This window comes from Oryx dammah, unplaced genomic scaffold (genome assembly GCF_014754425.2).
Source record: "Oryx dammah isolate SB20612 unplaced genomic scaffold, SCBI_Odam_1.1 HiC_scaffold_28, whole genome shotgun sequence".
Taxonomy (NCBI): Eukaryota; Metazoa; Chordata; class Mammalia; order Artiodactyla; family Bovidae; genus Oryx; species Oryx dammah.
The window spans coordinates 95,752,236-95,779,654 of NW_024070212.1; the positions used below are offsets into that span (position 1 = coordinate 95,752,236).

Consider the following 27,419-nt stretch of genomic DNA (forward strand, 5'->3'; position numbering starts at 1 on the left):
TAGGGGGCTGAGGTTCTTTTTTTGTTTTTTGTTTTTTTTTTATGGTGACTATTTTTCACATTATGTTTAATCATCAGTGCTTTAAAAAGCAGAGTCCTGTAGAATCCTGGGAATTAGGTTCCCTGGCACATTGCGTGGGAGTGTTTCACCATTTGCACGTGGGCTCTGGCCTCTGGGGCACCCAGGAGGGATTCACACACCCCGGCACTGGGCAGGGGGAAACCCACTGCAGCTGGGCCAGCCTGTGTTTTCATTTCAAATGGGATACAGGTTTGTTTGTTTCTAATAGGGAGTCATACTTTTTTTAAAAAAAAGTTTGAGATCTGAATATGATTTCTAATTGTACCAGATGTTAATGTTTTAAAGCTATAACTGTTTAAAATTACTACCTTTTTGTGTTTCATTATTTTAACTGTTCTTTTATCTATTGTTGTATGTGGACTGGGATATTTTGTTTCTCCTCTTAGCATTTGTTTCTATAACCAGAAATAAAATTATATATTAAAGAAAAAAATAAATGTTAATCTCAGCCATAAAAGGCCCACAGATATATCAATAATAATGTTTAACCAAATATCTGGGCACCATGGCTGATCCAGTTTGACATAAAATTAACCGTTACCCATGTTTTTCCACATGCTGCCTCCAGAAATATGTCAAAGTTAGCATTTAAGTGTTCTTTTAAGTGGTCTTTCCTTTAGAATTTGTTATGCTCTATTATACTTACAATATAAAGCAGTTTATAGAATTAGAAAAACCTGGTTCAAGGCCAGCTCTGCAACTTCTTATCCTTGTGACTTTGAACAACTCTAACTAAATTTTCTCTATATTATGATTTAGAAATTTAACTCCATTAATTGTCCAGGGTGATAAAGCAAATTAGAACTAATAGTTAAATTCTATTTGAATTCTTGTCCTTGTACACAATTCATTATAAATAATGTTTTAAATTTGATAGCAATAAAATATCTTGTAGGTATTTTAACTATATGTGAGAATTTCATTTGAGAATGATGGTGTATATTTTATTAAATACTATTTAATGAGTGAGATAACTACCTTTTTAGTTGTGGCTTTATCTTAAAGTGTTGAACTTCTTTTGTCCTTAGTTTTTCAGTTTGCAAGCATGAGTAGATACCTTTTATTTCTTTGTTCCAGGGTTGTTCTAAGTATGATGTCAGTTGCATGTGTAAGATAGTGATCATCAATGATGGGAACCTTAAGAGAATCTTTAACTTACTGCCAGTTTCAGGGAAGGAGAGCCCACAGCTTCTTTTAATAAAGTGTCATTTTATTAATGACTTTTGCTGAAAGAAAAATTTTTCTTCATGGAATTCCTGAAAAAGTTTCTTCTGGGTTAAATTATTACAGAATACCCTCTTAAAAAACTAACTGAATAGATATTAGCTGAAAGACTTCAAACTTAATTTTAATATAGGGGAATAATCTAATGGCTTAGAATGGAGATTTTAATTTTGTAGCCCAACTTATTTGCATTGTAGCAGACAAGATAATGTAAATTATCTGGGTTTAAATTCCAGCTCTGCCACTTAATAACTTGAATCTTTGGGTAAGTTATTAATTTTTCCAAGTTTCAGTGCATTTTTTATAAGGTTATTGAAGGCTTACAAGATATTCGTATGAGAAGTACCTAATTCAGTCCTAGATAACTTGAAGAAACTCAGCAAATATTGGTGTCATTTATCTGTGTTTACATGTGGGCAAATGGGAATGTTGATGAGGAATAAGAAGGGAATCCCTCCTCCATGCCCCAGAACTGAATTTTTCTGGCATTAATGAGACTGATATATCTCTTCAAATACTTGCTTTTCTCATAGTTAATAGCTTTGGATAAAGCGTGTTGTTTGTTGCCTCTTTGCTTTTTCACAATTTAATCTTTAAAAAAAAATGCCTATAAGGATGCTTGTAAGAGATACGTATTTGTTTGAATATGTATAATAAATGTCCCAAAATACAGTCTTAAAATTTGAAAAGAATAGCCATGAAGGCTATATAGTTTTTGTTTCTTGGGGCAGAATTTCCCTCCCTGTACTCCTTGGTTCTAGATAGATATCAGTGCTCTATAGAAATAGCTTTAGTGACTGTGATCAACTCCCTCTTAAGACACCGTTCTGGCTTTAGAACGTTCTATTTATTAGAAAGGTCTTCTTCATTTTGTCCTTTATTGTATCTCATAATTATTCTACCTGTCAATCCATTCTACTCATATGTATTCACAGAATAAACTAATCTTATTTCATGTATATGCAGGAATCACGTCTTAATCATCTTTCTGTCCTCAGTCTAGGATAGTAAGTGTGCTGTGTATGCTTAGTCACTCTCAGTCATATCCAACTCTTTGAGACCCCCGTAGACTGTAGCCCACCAGGCTCTTCTGTCCATGGGATTCTCCAGGCAAGAATACTGGAGTGGGTTGCCATTCCCCTCTCCACGGGATCTTCCTGACCCTGAGACTGAACCCGTGTCTCCTCAAAACAGGGGTATTATATAATGAATATTTGAGATTCAGATCTTGAAGACAGTTCTGTATTTCTTCATACAAAAACTTTTAAAATTCAGTCTACATTTTTATTACTTCTGGTCAAAAATGTTTTTCAACTGTATTGACAAAATTAAGGAATATTGATTTATGTTTATTTCTGGTATTATTTATTATATAATCTAGAAATGAGTAAACATTTTTTCTTTTATTTCTTGCACTTTCTCTTGTAGTGTTTTTTGTACTCACTTTACTGGCAATAACATTTTCTGTGATATTAATATAGTATATACTCTTCTTCATTGATTTATCAGACTGGACAAAAGTAAGCAACATCCATCTATATAGTATTTAAGAAAAAGATAGATATATATGATAACAAGGAAAAGTTGAAGATAAAAGTACAAATACGTATCATCGAAACACTAGCTATTATAGCTATATTAAAAGTAAACCAAAAAATGTCAGGGGAAAAAGCATTAATAGAAATAAATGGAGTTAATTCCTGATGGTAAAGTGCTCAATTCACCTGGAAGTAATAATAATCCTAAATATAGGTTCACACTTTCTGTGATTTTCAAACTTGTTTTAGTACTTATTGCTTACATTAGTTGCTTACTCATCTGGCTGTATTGGGTCTTAGTTGCGGCACACAAAGTCTTTGTTGCATCATGCTGGATCTTGCCTCCCACAGACTCTCTGGTTGTGATGGGTGGACTCCAGAGTGCCCAGGGCTTCAGTAGTTGTGACACGCAGGCTCCAGAGCACGTGGGCTCAGTTGCTGCAGAAAGCGGACTCTCAAGTTGTGGGGCATGAGCTCTGGAGCACTCTGCTTCAGCAGCTGTGGCACGTGGGCTTAGTTGCTCCATAGCATGTGGGATCTTAGTTGCCTGACCAGGGATCAAACCTGCATCCCCTGCACTGCAAAGTGAATTCTTAATCACTGGACCATCAGTGAAGTCCCTACTTTTTTTTAACTGAATGGTCTCTTCCCAATTAATTTCATGCCATCACCAAATTTTTAAAATCATTTTTCTTCATAATCTTTATTCAACAAATTTCTTACATAAAATGAATGAATACCATATTAATAGTAATCCTTATAACAGTCTATTTGTGCTTACTAGTTCCTTTACCATTTGACTACAGAATAAGGGTATTATTCAATAGTTTAAAAAGATATTTGATACTGAATTATATAAAATTAATATATGTAAGAGCATCACTACTGTGAATGACATAGTTTACCAAAAAAGCTATCTCTTTAGAATTCTTTCTCTTCTGCCTTTGAGTGGGTCTGTCAGGAGTAAAGAAGAGGCTGCCCGGAGAGGGAGGAGCCATTTGTTTTGATTGCAACTACTTTGCTTTTGTTTTCGCTTCTCATGGCTTGTTACTCATTTTGGCATATGACTAATAAAGCTAAGTCACTTCTTTGGGGGATCATAGGTATGTCTAAATGCTTACATCTGCATAGTTTTCCCAAATACTTATTTTTCAGAGTGTAGGTAGAATCTTTTTGGAGTCCACATAAAAATATGTGAACTATCACTTGCTGCACATTTTATTATGTATCTTGACACAGTATCCATTCCTAATCATTCACTGATGCAAGAAACCTCTGTGTGCTAGTCTTTGATAAGCAGTGTAAGTGATACTATAACAGAAAAAAGCTATTTAGTTTTATTTAACAGAATAATAAATTCTCATTTACCTTTTTGTTTCTTTCCCTAAGAAATTCAGCATTTAATTCAATCTCTTGCATTGGGGGAAGGGGATCACAATTACTGAAGAAATATGGGTGTCATTTTAATTATAAAATAAATTAATGGAAATCTTTAAATTTTTCAGGATGAGCGAGATCCAGAGAAAGAAGATGAACTGGAACTGAAAAGAGGTCTTTTATATAGAGACTCTGCCTATGACAGTGACCCAGAGTATAGGTATGAGCTTGACTAATGCAGTGTACAGAGATCTTCTCATAGTTAGTATCAAAATAACCTTGTTTTTAATCTGCAGAATTTGTGGCAAATTTTTATATTTATTTTTTACTTATTTAGATTTTATTTTAGCTATATAAAATCCTAGTAAAATATTTTAATGTTTGCATTACTGAAAATTTTCTATGAAAACAGATATGGTCAGTTAATGGTGTTGCCTTTCTTTCTACTTAAGATTTACAGTGTATTTGGCTGCCTTGCAAATCCACATAGTCCTAATTTATTTCAGGATGTATTAACTCTCATCCAAACAACATGTTTCATAATTTTTGTCCATAAGTAAGCTAAATTATTTTAATTTATTATAATTTAAAAATTATTTTTCAATAGTATAGAAGAAATTCAGCTCTTCTAGCCTAAAATTTCAGAAATGTTGTAGTAATAATAAAACTTTTGCAAAATTATACTAACAAATCTCGTGAAGACTTTTGAAAACTCTGTGTTAATTGCCATTAAGTGTGGTGTTAAAAACTGAATGTGTAAATTTTGAGTTTATGTAACTAAAATTTCTCTGAGTCTATATGACTGATTGATGCTATACCACTGATTACTATGTCTTCCACCTTCCTGAGTTTTCTGAACAAGTATAAGGAAAAAAGTTCCAGATAATGGAATATGTTTTATTGCTAACCAGGGATGTGTACTGAAATCTCTGCTCTTTACCATGGTAGGCTCATGTAAGCATTTCATGAACATGTGAGGACTTTTCCTTGTCTTCATTACACAGAGTATAAATGTAAACTCCCGTCCAAAGTTACTGCTTCCCAATCTTAGAGGAATACTCTACTTCCTTGTCTTTTAAGTGAGTTTGAAGAAGAACCAATCCAAACAGGAAAAGGAAGGTTCAAGAAAGTACATACTTTGGGAAGAATTTTTACCATTTATTATTGTTACTTAGACTTCTGTTCCCTAAATTATTGTCATATGGATTAGCATTCCAATTTTGTGTTCTATATCCAAATAATTCTAATTTGGGTAAGAAGTGAGTAGGGTTGATAAAGGTTTGATAAAGGGTCTGATTTTCAAAATTTTATATACATGATATTGCTTCTAAAAATATAGATTTCTGCTTTCTACTTCCGTAGATTCTGGTTCCTTATATATAGGAGTGAGACCTAGAAATTAGCATTTTTAAAAATATTGTACTTGATTCTAATGCAAGTAATATAAGGACCATATTTGGAAAAGCACTTGTTTCTATTTAAAGCTTGCCATAAACCTTAGTATTGGTTCTTTATCCAGTTCACAGGCAATGTTAATGGCTAAGCTTTAGGTCACCTGAGACTGTTTTAGCACCTCTCCAGTGAGAAAGTTAAGCAGAGCATCAGGAAAGTTCTGCTGACACATTTTTAAGATTACATTATACTCCTTGCCTCTTCTCTTGGACCCTTAGGACATAATTGGAACAATAGGACAGAGTGGTTAATGCTTCAAGACATTTTATAAGAGTACCTTTGTTATTAGCTCCAGAGGTACTGAACTGATCATGATATTATTTGTTTTATCCTCAAGTTATATAAATAGGCCAAGAAGTCACTCCCATTCTACTTTCCATCTCAAAGATGAGGGAATCACACTCAAAGTAATTACCCACTTGCTTGCCTTAAGGCTTCTCTCAGCAGAAGTCAAAAGGGAGCTTGAGATCTTGGCCAAAATTACCCCTCTGCAGACATCCTCTGACACCGGGGTCAAAGGGAAGTCCACATGGACCTCTGGAATGGCTGAGTGAGGATCGCAGCAAATCCTCTCCTCCAAAAGCAACAAAACTTAATGGAATTATCAAAAAAAAAAAAAAAAAGACTTAAGGACTCTAGAAATTGACTAACAACTAACAAATTGAGAAGCATTTATCAAGAAAATCTACTGAAGTTCTATAAGAGCGTTAAGAGTCTATGCCATTTTCCTTGGAGCTCCAAGGCCCACTTGGACCTCCAGATCCTTGGCACAAAAGTTCTGGGGCAGTTATGCCAAAAGACAGGCAATTCCTCTTCCAGACGGCGTAGTATAGGAAATGACATGTGTAGAGGGATTAATAGAAACGATAATGATCCTACTGGTACACAGTAAGGGAGTACTTGAGATCTTACTTACTGCTTAATGGACAGACAATAAAATTCCAGGGACAAGATAGCCACAGTTTTCCTTGATAAAGTTCTATCTATCCCTGGTCGTCTAGAATATTATGTGTATGCATAGTCTGTAAATACGTTCAGGAGAGACTAGAGAGTGTATTAGGGAGCCACTAGTCCATGGATGAATGTCAGGCCTTGTGAAGGCAGAAAGCAAACTCCAGGGCAGTTTTGTCAACCAGATAAACGTTAACTATATTCCCTAAGCCACACATAGATATACTGGTAAAAAATGGAAACATTATAGGGTTATTGACTCTGATCAATCATTTGCTGGTCACTAAGCTTTGCCGACTAAGGTCCGTCTAGTCAAGGCTATGGTTTTTCCTGTGGTCATGTATGGATGTGAGAGTTGGACTGTGAAGAAGGCTGAGCGCCAAAGAATTGATGCTTTTGAACTGTGGTGTTGGAGAAGACTCTTGAGAGTCCCTTGGACTGCAAGGAGATCCAACCAGTCCATTCTGAAGGAGATCAGCCCTGGAATTTCTTTGGAAGGAATGATGCTGAAGCTGAAACTCCAGTACTTTGGCCACCTCATGCAAAGAGTTGACTCATTGGAAAAGATTCTGATGCTGGGAGGGATTGGGGGCAGGAGGAGAAGGGCACGACAGAGGATGAGATGGCTGGATGGCATCACTGGCTCGATGGACGTGAGTCTGAGTGAACTCCAGGAGTTGGTGATGGACAGGGAGGCCTGGCATGCTGCAATTCATGGGGTCGCAAAGAGTCGGACACGACTGAGCAACTGAACTGAACTGAAGCTATGCTTACCTGGGGCAACCTCTAGAAGGCCAGGCTTAAAAATGGAAACAATAATTTAAAAAAAAAAAGGAAAGAACAAGAGACACCAGCAACTACAGCGTGCAAGGGAAACAGGCTCCATCGCATAGGTATAGACAAGTCACTAAACAAATAACAACAACTCTAGGTAAGGAGACAGAATCCAGAGTTGCTGCAATTTTTATCTAAATTGTTGTTTTTGACAAAAGATTATGGGCTATGCAAAGAAACAGTAAAGTGTGACCCATACACATGGAAAATGAATTATTAGAAACAGCTTGAGCTGGCCCCGAGGATGTAGCAGCTATGTTTAAAGAACTAAAGGGAAATATAATGACAATCAAATAAAGAATATTCATAATGAGAAATTATTTTCTTTCATATTTTTTTTCCAGAAAAATCTATGCCCAGGACTCAGTCCTTTATCTTATGATCTAGATATCCATTGTGGTTATCAGAGTATTTGTGATTACATTTCCCATGCTCACTGTCCTGTCTCTTCTATCACCTTTGAATATGAAATTCACTTGAAAGAAATCTCTTACTAAGAAATTATTAAGCAACCTTTTACTTCTAATAATTTGGGATTTGAGAGCTGGACTGGGGAAAGAATTTACTACCATGAAGATAGTCCTTCTCAACTTTCGTGCTGCCTGTCTTTCAGGAAATTTTAGACATTTGCTATTGTACCGTTACCAGTTACCAGGGTCCTGAGATGCTCTTTCTCTTTTTAATACCTTCTGTATATATTTCAAATTTCTTCAGTTTTCAGGATGTTGAAAATTCTCTACATTGTTGTATAATTCTAGCATCACTCTCCAGTTTGAGAATTAGTCCTAACTAAAGATCAGGCAAGGGTGATACTTTATGATGGGAGTTGGCTGCAGAAATAGAGGAGTATAAAAATAATTTTAATTGCATGTTTAGAACATGAGATGGCCATTTATAGCTATTGCCCTGAATTTTTAGCTATGTTGTCCTTTTATGGAACTGGCTATTTATATAAACTGTTTTCTATTTACTTGTGCATATTTCTCAGGTTACTAACAGTAGGAATATGCTCAACATAAATGTTATAATTATGAAATTGTTTATAACATAATCTCAAAGTGACTAGTTTAAACTTTGACTATATGTTTTTGAATAACACAGATTGACTGTAGTTTTAATCTCCTACCATTGCTCACTATCCAGTTAACTTGATGAATTTACCAAGGTGTAACACATAGCCAAAAAGCTGTCTTTGGTCTAGTAAATGGGAAAATAATCGAAATAATATATAGACTTAAAGTCCCTTGAACAAGAATAAACTTTCCGTTTTAAGTGAGAAAAATGTTGCTAAATTCTGATTTGAATTCTTTGGATTTTGTGTGACCTGGTATATTATGATGTTTCCGATAATTTGTGCCTTGGTTCTGTTATACTATGATATAGAGAATAACCAATGCCATCTTGTTTATCTAGTGAATGTCTATCCATTCTTTAAGACTAAGCTCAAGTTATTCCATCTTCTGAGATACCTTTTATGACCTCAGCAGTTCAGTTCAGTTCAGTTGCTCAGTCGTGTCCGACTCTTTGTGACTCCATGAACCACAGCATGGCCTCCCTGTCCATCACCAACTCCCGGAGTTTACCCAAACCCATATCCATTGAGTCGGTGATGCCATCTAACCATCTCATCCTCTGTCATCCCCTTCTCCTCCTGCCTTCAATCTTTCCCAACATCAGGGTCTTTTCAAATGAGTCAGCTCTTCGCATCAGGTGGCCAAAGTATTGGAGTTTCAGCTTCAAAACATCAGTCCTTCCAGTGAACACCCAGGACTGAGTTCCTTTAGGATGGACTGGTTGGATCTCCTTAGACTGTTGTTTTTTCCTTTATCCTGCCATTTCCTCTCACATATATATTTTCAATTGGCAGTATTTATCTCATGATTGTTTTGTTCTCTGTCTGTCTTGCCTCCTCGTGTTAAGCATAAGGCACCGGTGTTTTGCCTACCTTTGTTTTTGTCTGTGTATCAAGGTCTCTGATGTGTACTAGGAGCTCAGTTTTTTTAAGTTCAGATATTAAAATTAAGCCCTTTATTAATAATGATCAATTGCATTTGTTGAAGCTTTAAGGCATTACTTAAGAAAACACATTTTATGGTTGTGATATTTAATAATGTCTCTAGATAAGGAATCAACAGTGGAATTAATGATGATGAAAGCTATCAGATCTTATTTCTTGTCAGTGGCTCATTTCTACACATCCAAGAAAGGGAAGTAAGTGACCTGTAAGTAACCAGTCTTGAGTAAATTCATTTGAATAAACTTCTATTAATCTTTACTATATAGTTTATGTGAATAGTAAAAGAAGTTAAACAACATCCAATTTTTTCCCTAAAGTTTCACATTTCTATAGAAAAGCCAATAATTTACTGTAGTTCCTAGATGAGTAGTATCATAAATACCCAATTTATGATCTAACAATCATAAATTGTTAGAAATCCAAATTCTTGGACCCCACCTCAGATATACTCAGTTAGTTATTCTGGGTGTGAAGCTCAATAATCTGAATTGTAATAAGCCCTTCAGATGACTCTGATGTGTGTTAAAGTTTGAGAACTACTGCTATAATTTATCAAGAAATCTTGATGTCTTTTTTTTTTCCAAAAAATTCCAAGGCAATTCTGATATGTATATGGATTTTAAAAAGTGATTGCATGTTTTTCTATTAAATGGTAGTTTTGGTGATATAGAATTCTATAATTTTTCTGTTGACCAATCATGATACAGTAGTATTAAGTGAGTAATAGTTAATAATCACAATAGTAAAAGATGTTTATCAACTTTCACAATCAATAGCCAGACACAAAATAAAAGATACTTACAATTGCAAGTCATAATGGGAACATGATTAACCTAACAATATAAAATAACTGCATACAATTTGGGGGGTCAAGTAGAGCAATGTAAGTGGAAGTGCATACATGCACGTGTTTTCATCTGCTCAGCCAATCTGTGTCTTTTAGGTGCATTTAATCCATTTGCATTTAAGGTAATTACATCTTACCTTATGGTAATCCTATTACCATTTTCTTAATTGTTTGGGGCTTATTTTCTTTAGGTAGGGCTTTTCCTTCTCTTGTTTTCTGCTGAGATTTCCTTTAGCATTTGTTGTAAAGCTGGTTTGGTGGTGCAATTCTCTTAACTTTTGCTTGTCTGTAAAACTTTTGATTTCTCCATCAAATCTGAAGGAGAGTCTTGCTGAGTAGAGTATTCTTGGTTGTACATTCTTCCCTTTCATCACTTTAAATATGTCATGCTGTTCCCTTCTGTCTTGTAAAGTTTCTGTTGAGAAATCAGCCTGATCGGAGTTCCCTTGTATGTTTTTTTTTTTGTTGTTTTTCCCCTGTTGCTTTAATATTTTATCTCTGTCTTTAATTTTTGTCATTTTGATTGTTACATGTCTCCGTGTATTCCTCCTTGGGTTTATCCTGCCTGGAACTCTGTGTGCTTCCAAGACTTGGTTGATTATTTCCTTTTCCATGTTAGGGAAGTTTTCAGCTATTATGTCTTCAAATATTTTCTCAGGTCCTTTCTCTCTGTTGTCCTCCTGGGATCCCTATAATGTGAATGTTCATGTGATAATGTTGTTCTAGAGGTCTTTTAGGCTGTCTTCTTTTATTTTCATCCTTTTTTCTATATTCTGTTCGTGGCAGTGGTTTCCACCATTCTGTCTGTCAGGTCACTTATCCATGCTTCAGTTATTCTGCTATGGATTCCTTCTAGTGTACTATTCATCTCTGGTTTATTTGCTCTTTAGTTCTTGTAGGTCTGTGGTAGACATTTCTTGCATCATCTCAATCTTTACCTCCCTTCTTTTTCCAAGACCCTGAATCATATTCACTGTCATTATTCTGAATTCTTTATCTGGAAGGTTGCCTATCTCCACTTCATTTATTTTTCTGGGATTTTATCTTGTCGCTTCATCTGGTATATAACTTTCTGCTTTTTCATACTAATTAACTTTCTGTAACATGGTTTTGTTTTACTCCCTGTGGGATTGTGGTTCTTGCTTCTTCTGTCTGCTCTCTGATGGCAGAGGCTAAGAGTTTGTGTAAGCTTCTTGATGAGAGGGACTGTGGTGGGAAAAACTGGGTCTTGCTCTGGTGGGCAGGGCCTTGCTCAGTAAATCTTTGATCTGATTATCTGCTGATGGGTTTGCTCCCTCCCTGGCAGCTTTTTGGCCTGAGGTGACCCATCCCCGGGAGTTAAGGGTGACTTCCAAAATGGGGCTTTCCCAGACAGCTGCTACCAGTCCCCCCATCCCTGTGGTGGGCCCCTGCTGACCGATACCCCCACAGGAGACCCTCCAACACTTGCAGGTAGTTTTGGTTCAGTTTTCTGCAGCATCACTGCTCCTTTCCTCTGAGTCTTGGTGCACACAAGATTTTGTTTGTGCCCTCCAAGACTGGAGTCTCTGTTTCCCCCAGCCCTGTGGAAGTCTTATAATCAGATCCCTCTGGCCTTCAAGGTCAGATTCTCTGGGGATTCCCAGTCCCTTTGTCAAGTGCCCAGACTGGGAAGCCTGATGTGGGATTCCAAACATTCACAACAGTGGGAGAACTTCCTTGGTACTGTTGGTCTCCGGTTTGTGAGTCCCCCACCCAGTGGGTATGGAACTTGATTTTATTGTGATTGTGCCTCTCCATCTCAGTGCAGCTTCTTCTTTGCCTTTGGACATGGGGTATCTGTTTTGGTAGGTTCCAGGGTCCTCCTGTGGATGGTTGTTCACTATAGTTGTGATTTTGGTGCTCTTGCAGGAGGAGATGAGCACATGTCTTGCTATTCCGGCATCTTGAACCAGAAGTCTCTTGATGGCTTTAATGATATTTTATGACGTTTTATTTTCTGTTGTATCTTTAAAGATGCAAAATGCTTTCACGATTTTACTACCTCATATTAAAGCCTCTTCCTATCATCTATCCTAATCTCCAGGATTTTGAATCTTTCCTTCCTACATTCCTTACTTACATCTATCCATACATCCATCCAGTATATTTACTTCAGTTGCTCATTTGTGTCTGACTCTTTGTGACCCCCTGGACTGCAGCATGCCAGGCTTCCCTGTCCATCACCAATTCCTGGAGCTTGCTCAAACTCATGTCCATTGAGTCAGTGATGCCATCCAACCATCTTCTCATCCTCTGCCAGCCCCTTCTCCTGTCTTCAGCCTTGCCCAGCATCAGGTTTTTTTCCAATGAGTCTGTTCTTCACAACAGGTTTCAGCTTCAACATCAGTCCTTCCAATGAATATTCAGGACAGATCTCCTTTAGGATGGACTGGTTTGATCTCCTTGCAGTCCAAGGACTCTCAAGAGTCTTCTCCAACACCACAGTTTAAAAGCACCAAAACTTTGGCTCTCAGCTTTCTTTATGGTCCAACTCTCACCTCCATACATGACTATTGGAAAAACCATAACTTTGACTACATGGATCTTTGTCAGTAAAGTGATGTCTCAGCTTTTTAATATGCTGTTTAGGTTGGTTATAGCTTTTTTTCCAAGGAGCAAGCATCTTTTAATTTCATGGCAGCAGTCACCATCTGCAGTGACTTTGGAGTCTAAGAAAATAAAGTCTCTCACTATTTACATCATTTCCCCATCTATTTGTCATGAAGTAATGGGATTGGATGTCATGATCTTAGTTTTCTGAATATTGAGTTTTCAGCCAGGTTTTCACTCTCCTCTTTCACTTTCATCAAATGGCTCTTTAGTTTCTGTTTGCTTTCTGCCATAAGGGTGGTGTCATCTGCATATCTGAGGTTATAGATATTTCTCCAGGCAATCTTGATTCCAGCTTGTGCTTCATCCAGCCCAGTACATGATGTACTCTGCATATAAGTTAAATAAGCAGGGTGGCAATATACAGCCTTGACGTACTCCTTTCCCAATTTGTAACCAGTCTGCTGTTCCATGTCCAGTTCTAACTGTTGCTTCTTAACCGGCATACAGATTTCTCAGGAGGCAGGTAAGATGGTCTGGTATTCCCATCTCTTTCAGAATTTTCCACAGTTTGTTGTGATCCACACAGTCAAAGGCTTTAGCTTACTCAATAAAGCAGAAGTAGATGTTTTTCTGAACTCTCTTGCTTTTTCGATGACCCAATGGATATTAGCAATTTGATCTCTGGTTCCTCTGCCTTTCCTAAATCTAGCTTGAACATCTGGAAGTTCTTGATTCACATACTGCTGAAGCCTGGCTTGGAGAATTTTGAGCATTATTTTGCTAGCGTGTGAGATGAGTGCAGTTGTGCCATAGCTGGAACATTCTTTGGCATTGCCTTTCTTTGGGATTGGAATGAGAACCTACCTTTTCCAGTCCTGTGGCCACTGCTGAGTTTTCCAAAATTGCTGACCTGTTGAGTGCAACACTTTAACAGCATTTTGAAATAGTTCAACTGGATTTTCATCACCTCCATGAGCTTTGTTCATAGTGATGCTTCCTAAGGCCCACTTGACTTAGTATTCCAGGATGTCTGGCTCTAGGTGAGTGATCATACCATAGTGATTGTCTGGGTCACGAAGATCTTTTTTTATAGTTCTTTTGTGTATTCTTGCCACCTCTTCTTAATATATATCATTTGTGTGCCATATATCTTACCCTCTGACCTTTTTTTCATGTATATCACTTTATAGATATGTTATCTGAATACTGTGTGTAAAGTAGTATGTACTTGGTCTTCGTTTCATACTGATACAGAAAACACTATCAGGGTTTCAAGTAAGTTCCTCCTTTTCTGAGTATAAAACCTAGTCATGCCCTTTGTATCCTAGTACATGTTAAGCTGCCTAAGACCTTTCTCTTCTCTAAATATATGCAAGGCTTTAAAAATTTATAATTTATATCTTAACATTTAAATTTTGAAAGTGCTTAGTTCGCAGATATTATCCTAGTCTGTTCTTTTTTGTGTGTGTGTTTTTCTTTATAGCTTTGTCATAATTAAATAGAAAGCTCTCTATTGAAGTAGCAAGAGAAAATTGCTAAAAAAAATATATATCTATGCTGCATATAATAAAATAACAATTTTATCCTGCTTTGAAGATAACCATTTTATGTTACATAGCACTGATGCCATGTTTTGTAGAGTAGGAACTTTGAGTGCTTTGAATGAATGAATGCTGGAGATACTCTAGGTAAAATACAGAAGTATGGTCTTTAAAAGCCTATTACTATAAGAAGATGTTTTAGTGTTGCTTACCCATTTTAAGCTTATTAATGTTCTCAGTAATGGAAAATTAGAATTGACTCAATATGTTCACAATCGATTAGTTAGATAGTCAGTGCTTCTACGTCTAGAAGTAAATGTTGCTTTTAAGAGTCTGCTGTTCTTTGTTTGCACCTATCCATGGCCTATATTAGGACCTGTTTTGCAAACATCTCTATTTTGCAATTCAGACTTACAGGATGAGGCAATTCCCAATTCTTCCCAGAGAACCACAAGACTGTCTACTAAAGTGAGAGTTTTACAATTTTAAAAAGAAATATCTCCCTGTCAAAATCTGCAAGATTTTTTTTTTTATTTTTCTTTTCTTTTTTTTAAATATAAATTTACTTATTTTAATTGGAGCTTAATTACTTTACAATATTATATTGGTTTTGCCATACATCAACATGAATCCGCCACAGGTATACACGTGTTCCCCATCCTGAACCCCCCTCCCTCCTCCCTCCCCGTACCATCCCTCTGGGTCATCTCAGTTCACCAGCCCCAAGCATCCAGTATCATGCATCAAACCTGCAAGATTTTTAAAGTGTTAGGATGTCTATTTTGACCACTTCAGCTCTTTTTTTACAGAAACTTGCCAGGTTCACAGTTGCTTCTAAAAAGGTTACTGGACTTTATTTATTCATTGCAAGCCATTGAGATGGCATTGATATTTTAAAGCATCTTTGTGATATGATGGAGAAGGCAATGGCACCCCACTCCAGTACTCTTGCCTGGAAACTCCCATGGATGGAGGAGCCTGATGGGCTATCTCATCCACGGGGTCACTAAGAGTCGGACACGACTGAGCGAATTCCCTTTCCCCTTTTGTGATATGAAAAAAAGAGTATTGTCTAATAATACCAAAGCAGTAGCAAATCTATGCCTGATGGCATTAAATATAATAATTTATGATAGAGATTAGGAATTTGATTTACAATATCAGAAAAACCTACACAATGATTTTCAAAGTTAACGTCCCTACTATTGCTTGCTTTTCTCAGATTTGAGTAGTAGCTTAATAGAAATTCAGATTTGTGTTGAGTAGGTTTATTGTGGTAGATTCAAAGCAGAGACATTACTTTGCTGACTAAGGTCCGTCTAGTCAAGGCTATGGTTTTTCCTGTGGTCATGTATGGATGTGAGAGTTGGACTGGGAAGAAGGCTGAGCGCTGAAGAATTGATGCTTTTGAACTGTGGTGTTGGAGAAGACTCTTGAGAGTCCCTTGGACTGCAAGGAGATCCAACCAGTCCATTCTGAAGGAGATCAACCCTAAGATTTCTTTGGAAGGAATGATGCTGAAGCTGAAACTCCAGTACTTTGGCCACCTCATGCGAAGAGTTGACTCATTGGAAAAGACTCTGATGCTGGGAGGGATTGGGGGCAGGAGGAGAAGGGGATGACCGAGGATGAGATGGCTGGATGGCATCACGGACTCGATGGACGTGAGTCTGAGTGAACTCCGGGAGTTGGTGATGGACAGGGAGGCCTGGCGTGCTGCAATTCATGGGGTCGCAAAGAGTCAGACACGACTGAGCGACTGAACTGAACTGAACTGAATTGTGGTAGAACTATCCTGGCAAAATATAGAGTTCAGAAAAGGACATTATTATGTAGTAAAGTTAGTGACTATGGACAACAAGGAGATAAAGTACAGATCTGTGCTTTGTGAATATTAATTAGTGCATGACTTGATATAAAACAAAACACAGCAACAAATAAAGCAAATACAATCAAATGAACAAAAGACAACATGTGGGGACTCCTAAAGTATTATGAGGGCTTTCACCAGACCACCTTCCCTGCCTCCTGAGAAATCTGTATGCAGGTCAAGAAAAGCAGCATTTAGAACTAGACAAGGAACAGTGGTTCCAAATTAGGAAGAGTACGTCAAGGCTGTATAGTGTTACTCTGCTTGTTTAACTTCTATGTGGAGTACATCATGTGAAATGCCAGGCTGGATGAAGCACAAGCTGGAATCTAGATTGCCTGGAGAAATATCTATAACCTCACATATGTAGATGACACCACCCTTATGGCAGAAAGCAAACAGGAACTAAAGAGCCTCCTGATGAAAGTGAAAGAGGAGAGCGAAAAAGCTAGCTGAAAACTCAATATTAAGAAAACTAAGATCATGACATCTGGTCCCATCACTTCACAGCAAATAGATGGGGAAACAATGGAAACAGTAAGAGACTTTATTTTCTTGGACTCCAAAATCACTGCAGATGGTGATCACTGCCATGAAATTAAAAATGCTTGCTCCTTGGAAGAAAAGCTATGACCAACCTAGACAACATATTGAAAAGCAGACACATTACTTTGCCAACAAAGGTCCATCTAGTCAAAGCTGTGGTTGTTCCAGTAGTCATGTAAGGATGTGAGAGTTGGACCATTAAGAAGGCTGAGTGCTGAAGAATTGATGCTTTTGAACTGTGGTTTTGAAAAAGAGTCTTGAGAGTCCCTTGGACTGCAAGAAGATCAAACCAGTCAATCCTAAAAGAAATCTGTCCTGAATATTCATTGGAAGGACAGATGCTGAAGCTGAAACCAATACTTGGGCCCCTGATGCTAAGAACTGAATCCTTGGAAAAGACCCTGTGCTGGGAAAGATTGAAGGCAGGAGGAGAAGGGACCGACAGAGGATGAGATGGTTAGATGGCATCACCAACTTGATGGACATGAATTTGAGCAAGCTCCAGGAGTTGGTGATGGACAGGGAAGCCTGGCATGCTGCAGTCCATGGGGTTGTAAAGAGTCATACACAACTGAGCAACTGAACTGAACTGAAAGTGTTATGAGGGAACAGAGGCAAATGTGGGGGCTTAGACTTGTAGAATATTTGCAGAGGTACAGAGTATATGCAGAAATGTTCTATTAATGTGTTTATGTATGTGATTTCTTTATCATTTGACTCAAAATGTCCAAAAAACTGTTTTGAGTGACTGTTTTTAGGCAGAAGTTTGGATTGTGAGAAACTGTATGAAAGAACTTGTATTCATTTGGTTAGACTATTTCTGAAGCAAAGCTAATGAAAGAAAGGTGGAAACTATATAAAAGCAATAGCATTTGAGACTTGGCTTAGGCCTTTTGAAATATTTTAAAGATTATACTAACATTATTAGAAATTGTATTAATTACCTCTCTGAAACTGAATGGACAAAGTAAAAGTAAGATTAATCATGTTATCATTTTCAAAATTTTCCAGTGTGAAAGAGGTGGTACCAGGTGTAAAGAAAGTTTGATAGAATCTAGTAAGATTGCTGGAATATATGAGGTTGAATCCCATTTTAGCAAAGCCATCAGGAGATAGAGACCTCTTAACACGATTTACAGATGTGAATTTTTTTAACGCTATTATAAAATATGTCAACTGTAACAGAAGTATATACTCTTTAAGTATATACTTCTTTAGGACACTTGTGTGTCCTAAATAGCAACAGCAATAAAAGGAGTGCCCATTTATTTATCATCCAACTTAAGAAATAGAACATAACCTTATGCCCCTAACAAGTTGCACCTCTTTCCATAGAAATAACTGCTACTGTGATTTTTCTAATAACCCTTCTCTTTTTTCTTTATAGTTACACCACACATGTATCTACCCTTAAGCAATGAATTATTTAATTTCCCTTGTTTTAAACTATTCTACATCAATGTAATTTTAACTGTTTATTGTTTGAAGTTTTCTTTTTTCCACTGAATTGATTTTTCAGTTTCATCTATGTTGATGCATGTAGCCATAGATCTTTAATTTTCCCTGCTGTATATTATACCACTGTTTGCACTCACCACAGCTCAATTTTTTGTTCTAACATAAATGGATATTTAGATTGCTTGCTGTTCTTAGTTCTGTTATGAAGTGTGTGATTATGAACATGTTGGCACATATCTTCTGGTACACACATGCAGACATTTTTCCGGGATCCTTAGGAGGCAAGGGGTTGGCTAGAGTTGTGTATGTAACCTTACTGAATCATGCCAAATGGTTTTGCAAAGTGTATAAGTGTTCTCATTATCTTACATCCTCATCGACACTGTGTCAGGCTCTAAGGATGATAACACAGCCACTTTGTGCCTTTTTTCATGAGCACTTTTACTGTGTTCGTGTGGCAGATTGACTCCAGGTGAAACAGCAAATTCTTTTCACAGATATCCAGCTTCAAGAGCTCCTGTTTCACAATTCACAAGTACTATAAAATCATGAGACTGATAAGTCAGGGAAGAAATTGTTTTCTGTGGATTGAGATTCCAAATAGATGAATTAAATGTTTGTAACATTTAATAGCAAGGACATAGAGTTTTACATGGCACATCTAACATGCCTGAGAGGTCTTATCTATAATAAGTACTTGGTTTATTGAAGTGGGTTCATTATTTGTTTAAAAAATAAACGTAGCCTTTTAAAAAGTCAGTATTTCATTTCTAACAAATAAAAAAGTGTTATCAAGCCTATAAAGTACTTAGTAAATATTTAATTTATATATCCCATGTCTCATTTTGCTTCATTATTGCTTTAATCTTTTATATCCTTTTCTATAGCTCATTTCAACGGCCACGTGGCACTCTCCATTTGGATGATAGTGAATACTGGTCCAACAGGGCAGCCTCTTATAAAGGAAAATCCCACCGACCCATCTTTGAGAACAGCATGGACAAGATATACAGGAACTTATACAAAAAGGCCTGTAGTTCTGTTTCTCATACACAGGAAAGCTTCTGAGATCAGCCGCGATAAAACTGTATGAGTGTCCTTGTCAACTTCTCAATGAAAACGTTTGATGTGATCAATACCTGTATTCTTTTATTTTTTTTAATCAGGTGGTTCTAATTGAGCACAGTAGTTAGACTTGAATAAGTTTATTTCAAATGATAAAGTATCATGGGCAAGCCTTCTTTTTCCAATCACAGTAGAGAGTGTATTCTCACAGTTCTGCAACACAGTCAAAACCTCCATTCTGATTATGAGAAGGCTGTCCTGTCACATCTCTCTCATGTCACCAGCTACAAATCCAAGAACATATTCTCTCTAAAAATGCTCTTCTGCCTTCATCACCTTGTAATTTTCTTTCCATTTGCTTGACTGGTTATCTTGTCTAAGATTATTTTTATTATTAACTCTCGTTTCTTGGTCATGGGCAAAAAAAATACAGAGATGAATTTCCCAGAAGTTTAAACTCTGTTTTAACTAGTATTTTCTACTGTTTGCTCCCTAAGAAAAGGCTATTAATATGTCTTAGCTCCTAAGATATAGCTTTCTTTTTAAAGTTTCTATAATCCTTTACTCCCTCTTCTCTAAAAGAGCTAGCTAAGTTACCGAAAATGCCTAACAGTTAGCGAGAAATAGGAATGGCCAAATGTGACCCCAGATGTGAATAACTGATTTTTAAAGATAGATTTTTTTTTTGCATTGTTTTTTTCTAGAGTCAAAACTTTTGGTGGAACCAGAATCAGAAAATAGCCTTTGTTAAAAAGCTTGTAGAAACTCAGAAAGAATAAGGGATTTATGTTGTAATTTAATCTCTTTAGAGTAGTCATAGGTATCAAATAGCCCATGAAAGTAGCAACCTTACTTTAAAAAAAAAAAAAAAAGAAAAACTGGGAACCATAAAGGGGAGGAAATATTAGAGCATAACTCTTTGTACTCAAAAGTTGTTGGTTGATAAAATTTGCTTCTTCCCCCTCTCCCCCCTACTCTGGCTCCAAACACATCTGAGGACAATTGGGCTTTGAAGATACAAAGAAATCAGTTACCTTATATTTATTAGAGTAGAAGAAATACAGAGAATAGGAAATGATAAACTTGACTTATAAACTTTAAGAGTTGACTATAAGATAATGTTTTCTTATTGATTCCATTTTTGGTTAATTTTATAGTTATGATCTTAAAAGAAAATACTTGAGTTGAACTCTATTTAAGTTGGAATTGGTATGTAAATTGGGAGATTTGTTTTTAATTGGAGAAAGTACATAATACCTGTTATCTAATAATAAGACTTTTCAGCTTCATGTTGATTGTTTTATCTGTGGCAATCTGCCATGTATTGGAAAGCACATCAGAGATAGGAGCCAGGTATCCTAGGCTTCAGATCTCTGGTCCTAGTTTCCTCAGTTATCAATGGAGAGAACGGAGTAGGTCAGCATTTCCTGAAGCATGTTTGTAGACTGCTGTTCTAAGAGATGGCTTTAGGAATGTAGATACAAGTATTTCATTGGTCATGTAAGTTTAGGAAAAATCTGTGTACCACTCAAACTTAGAGAGTCATGGGTAAGATTACAGGAATGAAAAAGAGGTGCTAGTGATGCTGGAAAAACAGTGGTAAATTGTCCAGGCAAACTACATATAGTCATCTTAGTAAAAACATTAGCATGTTTGAGGCTCTAAGAAATCCTGGCATAAACATGCTTCGCTCTAGCATCTAGTAGAAAGTCTGATACGTACTTGGTGCTCATTAAATATTTATTGATTAACCCAGACTTTCCTAAACTAAATTGAGCTTGTAACAGTGTTTGTTCTTATGGTTATCTTTCCCTTCCCATTCCTCTCCCCCAACTCCCGATACTTCCTCTGAAATGCCGTCTGCAGACACATGTGGACAGTCAGGAAAATACTGGACTCCACAATCACTGAGCTACCCTCTGGTTGTAAGTTGTCTGATGATTTTTTGTATAAGCTTTTGAAGGTCAGCATTGAATGATGGTTTTTCTAAAAATCATATATCAATGATATATCTTTTCCTCCTTGATGGAAACAAATGAAAAATTCCCCCATTTAAAAGTTGCTTCTTGGTGTGCTTCATAGCTTCAGTCATGTCTGACTCCTTGAGACCCTGTGGACTACAGCCCACCAGGCTTCTCTGTCTATAGGATTCTCCAGGCAAGAATACTGGAGTGGGTTGCCATGCCCTCCTCCAGGGGAGTTTCCTGACCCAGGGAGTGAACCTGAGTCTCCTGTCGACTGCATTGGCAGGCAGGTTCTTTACCACTAGCACCACCTGGGAAGATCAGTGAAGTGAAGTGAAAGTCACTCAGTCATGTCCGACTCTTTGTGACCCCATGGACAAAATAGTCCCTGGAATTCTCCAGGCCAGAATACTGGAGTGTGGGTAGCCTTTCCCTTCTCCAGGGGATCTTCCCAACCCAGGGATTGAACCCAGGTCTTCCACACTGTGGGCAGATTCTTTACCAGCTGAGCCACAAGGGAAGCCTAGGCTTCTTGGTAAAAAGAGCAAATATGAACTTTAAAGAAAATATTTGCTATCATAGAAAATCTCCCGAGTAAGTACCAAAGGAAAAAAAAATTAGTTTGCACCTATATTTGCCATTATCATACAAAGGCCACCAAAAAGTTTCCTCAAAAGGGAACTTTCGAAAATACTTGAGAGACATTTTCCTCTGAATTAAATTTGACATCTCCCTGAAGGATCAGATATAAATTTCCACATACTTAACATCTCTGCTAAGTGTCTATTTCCATTCTGTAGAGGAAAGAGTAGTCTTTGTTGTTTTCCTTAACTATTATGATGAATTCTTATGTTGTATTATCTTTCAAGAGTAAAACCTCTAAGTACTAGTAGTTGCCTTTTCTCATTGAAAGAAGCAGAAAGATGCCATAGTTTATTTTCTTAACCCCTTTTTTAATATTTCCTACAATTTAGTAATAATTATTAGACAATATGAAAGATAAATAGGTCTGTCTCCTTCTTTTTAATGTAATTTTTCTCTTAAATTAAAAAAATCCTAGGAATTTCAGGAAGGAAAATGTTAATTCAGCTAAGAAAAAAGTTGAATCGTTGGACTGAGAGTGTGTCTTCCCTGGTTTCACTACTAGTTATATAACCTTTTTTAAGTCATCTATCCTTCTTAGACCTCAGTTTTCTTTCTTATAAGGTGAGGAAGGGGTTAATTTAGAATGATCTTTTAATGTTCCAACATTTTTATAATTGTGTAATTGATCAATGTAAAAGATTAGGAAGTTTTTGGCAACAGAGTTGTGTTCTGATTTCAAATATTAAGCCCTTGATTAAAAATCTGGACCAAAAAGAGAGAATTCTCATTATTGTGCTCATTTCCTAATAATGGCTTTTTTGAGATAGTTCATATGCTATAAAATTCACCCTTTAAAAGTATACAGTTGAGTGGTTTTCAGCATTGTCACAGAGTTGTGCAACTGTAACCCCTAGCTAATTATAAAATATTTCATCACTCCAGAAAGAATCCTGTATCCATTAGCAATTGCTCCTCATTCCTTTTTTCCTTTGTCACAACTACTAATCTGCTTTCTGTTTCTATGCCTATTCTGGACATTTAGACATTTCATATACATGAGATTATATAATATGTGAATTTTTTGTCTGGCTTCTTTCATCTAGCATAATGTTTTCAGGACTCATACCTGTTGTAACATGTGTCAGTACTTTATTTCTTTTTATTGCTAAAAAATAATCTGTTGTATGGATATATCATATTTTGTTTATCCATTCAGTTGGTGGGCATTTTCATTGCTTTCACTTTGGGGATATTATGTAAAATGCTGGTACTATGAACATTTGTAAAGTTTGTGATGGATAATGTTTTTATTTTCCTTGAATATACACCTAAGAGTATAATTGCTGGGTCATATGGAAACTCTTTATTTAACATTTTGAAGAATTGCTTTCCAAAGTGACTCAACCATTTTCCAACTATGTTTATTTTTATCTTATCTTAGGAACTTAGGCTAGTTACACATTCAACCACTCATTCACCCATTTATCACATATTTACTGAGCACTGTGTTAGATATAGAATATAAAATTTTTAAATGTATCTTCCCATAAGCACAAAGAATCTATTGAGAGACAAGAAAACAATATATTTCAACATTTATAGTGGTTTGGTAACTTCTATGATAAAATAATGCAAGAATGAGCATAGAGCATGCTAGCTTGATGCAACAGAACTTGTAAAAGCATGAAAATGGGAAAGAAAATGATTGTTCGGAAAACTCCAAATGCTGTAACTAGAGATTGTGTACACAGTTGCAAGAACTTGGATATAATGAATGCTAAAATGGACCACAAAGAAAACCACAGGCTTGGAGCAGCATTAAATGAGGCAACATTTTAGCTGGACACTGAAAGATGGGAAGGACTTTTGTGAACAGAAAACCAAGATGGGAGATATACTCAATATTGATCAGTTTTTACGAGGGTGGCAGCGGGATTGAGGAAAACGTCCAGAAATCAGTTAAAGATATAAAACTTGGGAGAGCTCAAGAATTGAAAATGGGTTTTTGAAGTCAGATAAAAATAAACAAAAAGCTTATGTTGCTTTTGTCCTAATTTGTATGTGGCCATAACAAGCACCTTGAGAGTACTGGACCCAGCAATTGTGCTTTTTACTTATTATTGAGGCCCTGGTGGGAGAAAGTTAGTTTGAGAAACACCCTTTTAGAAATTAAGAAAGATATTGTCCTCCCAATCCCAGATTATCTAACTAGCTAGAAATCTATTTACAAAAATGAAAAAGTAGGAGAGAAACTCAATTTTTTGTTGTTGGGGTTATGAGGGTATTATCTCTGAATGATATAATTTGAGTTTAATTATGTGAAGATAGTGAAATCACTCAGTCATGTCCGACTCTTTGCGACCCCATAGACTGTAGCCTATCAGGCTCCTCCGTCCATGGGACTTTCCAGGCAAGAGTGCTGGAGTGGATTGCCATTTCCTTCTCCAGGGGATCTTCCCAACCCAGGAATCAAACCCGGGTCTGCCGCATTGCAGGCACATGCTTTACCGTCTGAGCCACCAGGGAAGCCACTATTTATCTCTGAATGATATACTTTGAGTTTAATTATGTGAAGATCCTTAGATAACCAGAACTTGTAAGCATTCATCCATTTAACAAATGTTATTGAAGGTCTAATATCCAGAGATAAACAAAAACCTAGTTCCTGACCCAAGTTCATAGGGAAAAAAACTGACATTTACTTATTACAGTGAAATAAGTACTATAATAGATGATAAGGTTTGCAAGTATTTTCTCTCATCCCATTGATTGTCTTTTTGTTGTTGATTGTTTCCTTTGCTCTGAAGAACCTTTCTATGTGGTTTTATGTGAAGTGGTTCCACTTTGTCTATTTTTACTTTCATTGCTTTTGCTTTGGGTGGCGTATCTAAGAACTCATTGCCAAGACCAATGTCAAGATTTCCCCCTACATTTTCTATTAGGAGTTTTACAATTTCAGGTCTTATGTTTAAATCTTTAATCCACTTTGACTTGATTTTTATGTATAATGTAGGTTAAGGGTTTGATTTCTTCTTTCTTTTTTTGTTTTTTTGCATGTGGATATATAATTTTCCTAATCATTTGTTGAAGAGACTGGTTTTTCCCCTTTGTATGTTCTTGACTCCCTTTCAAAGATCAGTTGACTCTGTGTGTGTTACTTTATTTCTGGGCTGTCGATTCTGTTCCACTGCTCTTTTTCTTGTCTTTATCCCAGTACCATACTGTTTTAATTGCCATGGGTTTATAATTTAGTTTGAAATCAGGAGTATGATGTCTCTAGCTTTTTTGCTCTTTTTTAAGATCACTTTGTTTATTCTGAGTCTTTGGTGATTCTATACGATTTTATGATTTTTTTTCCTAAGGGCATAATAGGGAATCTGTATATATCACTTTTGGTAGTGGACATTTGGGTAGTGGACATTTTAACCAGCCACGTGATAATCACACACAAACATGTCAAGAAGACACACAAAATTAAAAAACAAAAGAATTAAAGAATCTTACTACAAAAAATCAACAACGCACCAAGGAAGATCACAAGAGAGGAATAGAGGGACAAATATAAAACAGAAAACAGCAAAATGGCAAAAGTAAATCCTTTCCTATCAATGATTGCCTTAAATGTAAATGAATTAAACTCTCCAAAAGACATAGTGTGGCTGAATGGATAATAAAGCAAGACCCAACTATATGCTATCTACAAGAGACTCACTTTATATTAAAGGGCACACATAGGCTAAAAGTGGAGGAATGGAAAAATAGTATTCCATGCAAATATTAAATAAGAGAGCATAGGTGCCTATAGTATTATCAGGAAAAAAATAGACTTTAAGTCTGTCACAAGCATCACTACATTTCTGTTGCAGTTTAAGTTTTTAAAAGTTTAATCTTTTGAGTTTATGATACAGTTCAGAAATGAGAGGAAACCTTTAATGCCTTTGAACACGTATAATAGATTTGAGAATAGGTGTATCCTCTTAGAGACTTATTTTCATCAGTGAAACACATTCTTCATTGGAGTTTATTGTGTATGTTTTTCAGTAAAATTAGTGATGTATACAAACAAAATGTTGAAGGATTTATGTACATACATTTCTATTTCTAGGAGATTGACAACAACACTGAATAATAGAAAAAGTGCTTTCTTCACAACTTTTCTGAACCTCTTTTTTTAGCCTGTGAAATAAGATATTAATAAACATTACCCTCCATTCCTCATAAAAGTATTAGGATTAAGTAGGAGCATAATGTGGACATTCTTTGACACATGGTAGGCACTATCCTAATTACTTTTTGGAAGTGATCTGGGAAAAGAAATTCACAATTTTAAAAATAATCCATCTGGCATAATAACAATACTGTTGGTTGCAGAGTTGAATAAATTTCAGATTTTGTTTTCTGTGTTTTCTTGTAACCTCTGTGCTGCTTAACTTTTCTGAACTTATTTTCTCATTTGTGAAGTGGAAGCTGTTTTCGTAGAGTTCATTTAACTGGTTAATGCATGTGAAACAGCTCATACAAAGCATGGTGCTCAATAAAGGGTAACTGTGACTTCACTTTCACTTTTCACTTTCATGCATTGGAGAAGGAAATGGCAACCCACTCCAGTGTTCTTGCCTGGAGAATCCCAGGGATGGGGGAGCCTGGTGGGCTGCTGTCTATGGGGTCGCACAGTCGGACACGACTGAAGTGACTTAGCAGCAGCAGCAGCAATAGTAGCTATACTTCCAAGTCAGTATAGAGATAGTATTCTGATAGATCTTGATGATCTGATTGGACAGAAAGTGGAATAAATGTAAAAAATTTTCAAAATTATTTCAGGACACAAGACCAAATCAGATTTCTTTCAGTATGGCTCTTAAGTTTGCTAGTTATTTAGTTTATGTAGGTTGTGTACAATACTCAGTTCAGTTCATTCACTTAGTTGTGTCCGACTCTGTGACCCCATGGATCTCAGCACGCCAGTCTTCCCTGTCCTTCACCAACTCCCAGAGCCTAAATAGAACACCGGCAGGCCCCACTGGGGTTTGAACCCAAGATCTCCTATTTACTAGACAGGCTCTTTAACCAGCTAAGCCACAGAGCCTCTCTTAGCCTTGTATTCTATTCTGTGGTGCCATCTGGAGACATTAGACCTTAATTTTATTTTTTACAAAATGGGAATGATACCTACCTAAAATGGTTACTATGAAGAATATATTAGGTAAATGTTGCAAAGTGATTAGTACTATACCTAAAAAATAGTAGATGCTTAAAGTAGACATCTTTCCCTTTCCCTTTCATTATTTTGTATATAAATCCACCCAGGCATAGACCTTAGCATCATATATTTTTATTATTTGGAATCCTATTAACCTTGTATATGTTGTGCACTTTGGTAGAGGTTTTACGTAGATTTTACAAGTGAAACTAAACACATGACTAGTCCTTGAGAATATTGTCCACTTGAACTTTATATGTGGCTTCTCTCACTTGTTTGAGGGCCTGTCCTATTA

General features: G+C 36.5%; 1 protein-coding gene across 2 annotated transcripts in view; it reads left to right on the forward strand.

The window, feature by feature from the left end:
- Nucleotides 1-26,323, forward strand: part of SPATA6 (spermatogenesis associated 6) — a 165,805-nt gene extending 139,482 nt beyond the window's left edge. For both annotated transcript variants that reach the window (XM_040231217.1, XM_040231218.1), the window contains exons 12-13: nucleotides 4,349-4,440; nucleotides 19,198-26,323. In XM_040231217.1, coding sequence (XP_040087151.1) covers nucleotides 4,349-4,440; nucleotides 19,198-19,378 — 273 coding nt within the window. In that variant the 3' untranslated portion in view covers nucleotides 19,379-26,323. The remainder of the gene's footprint in view (nucleotides 1-4,348; nucleotides 4,441-19,197) is intronic.
- Nucleotides 26,324-27,419: the final 1,096 nt, after the last annotated feature.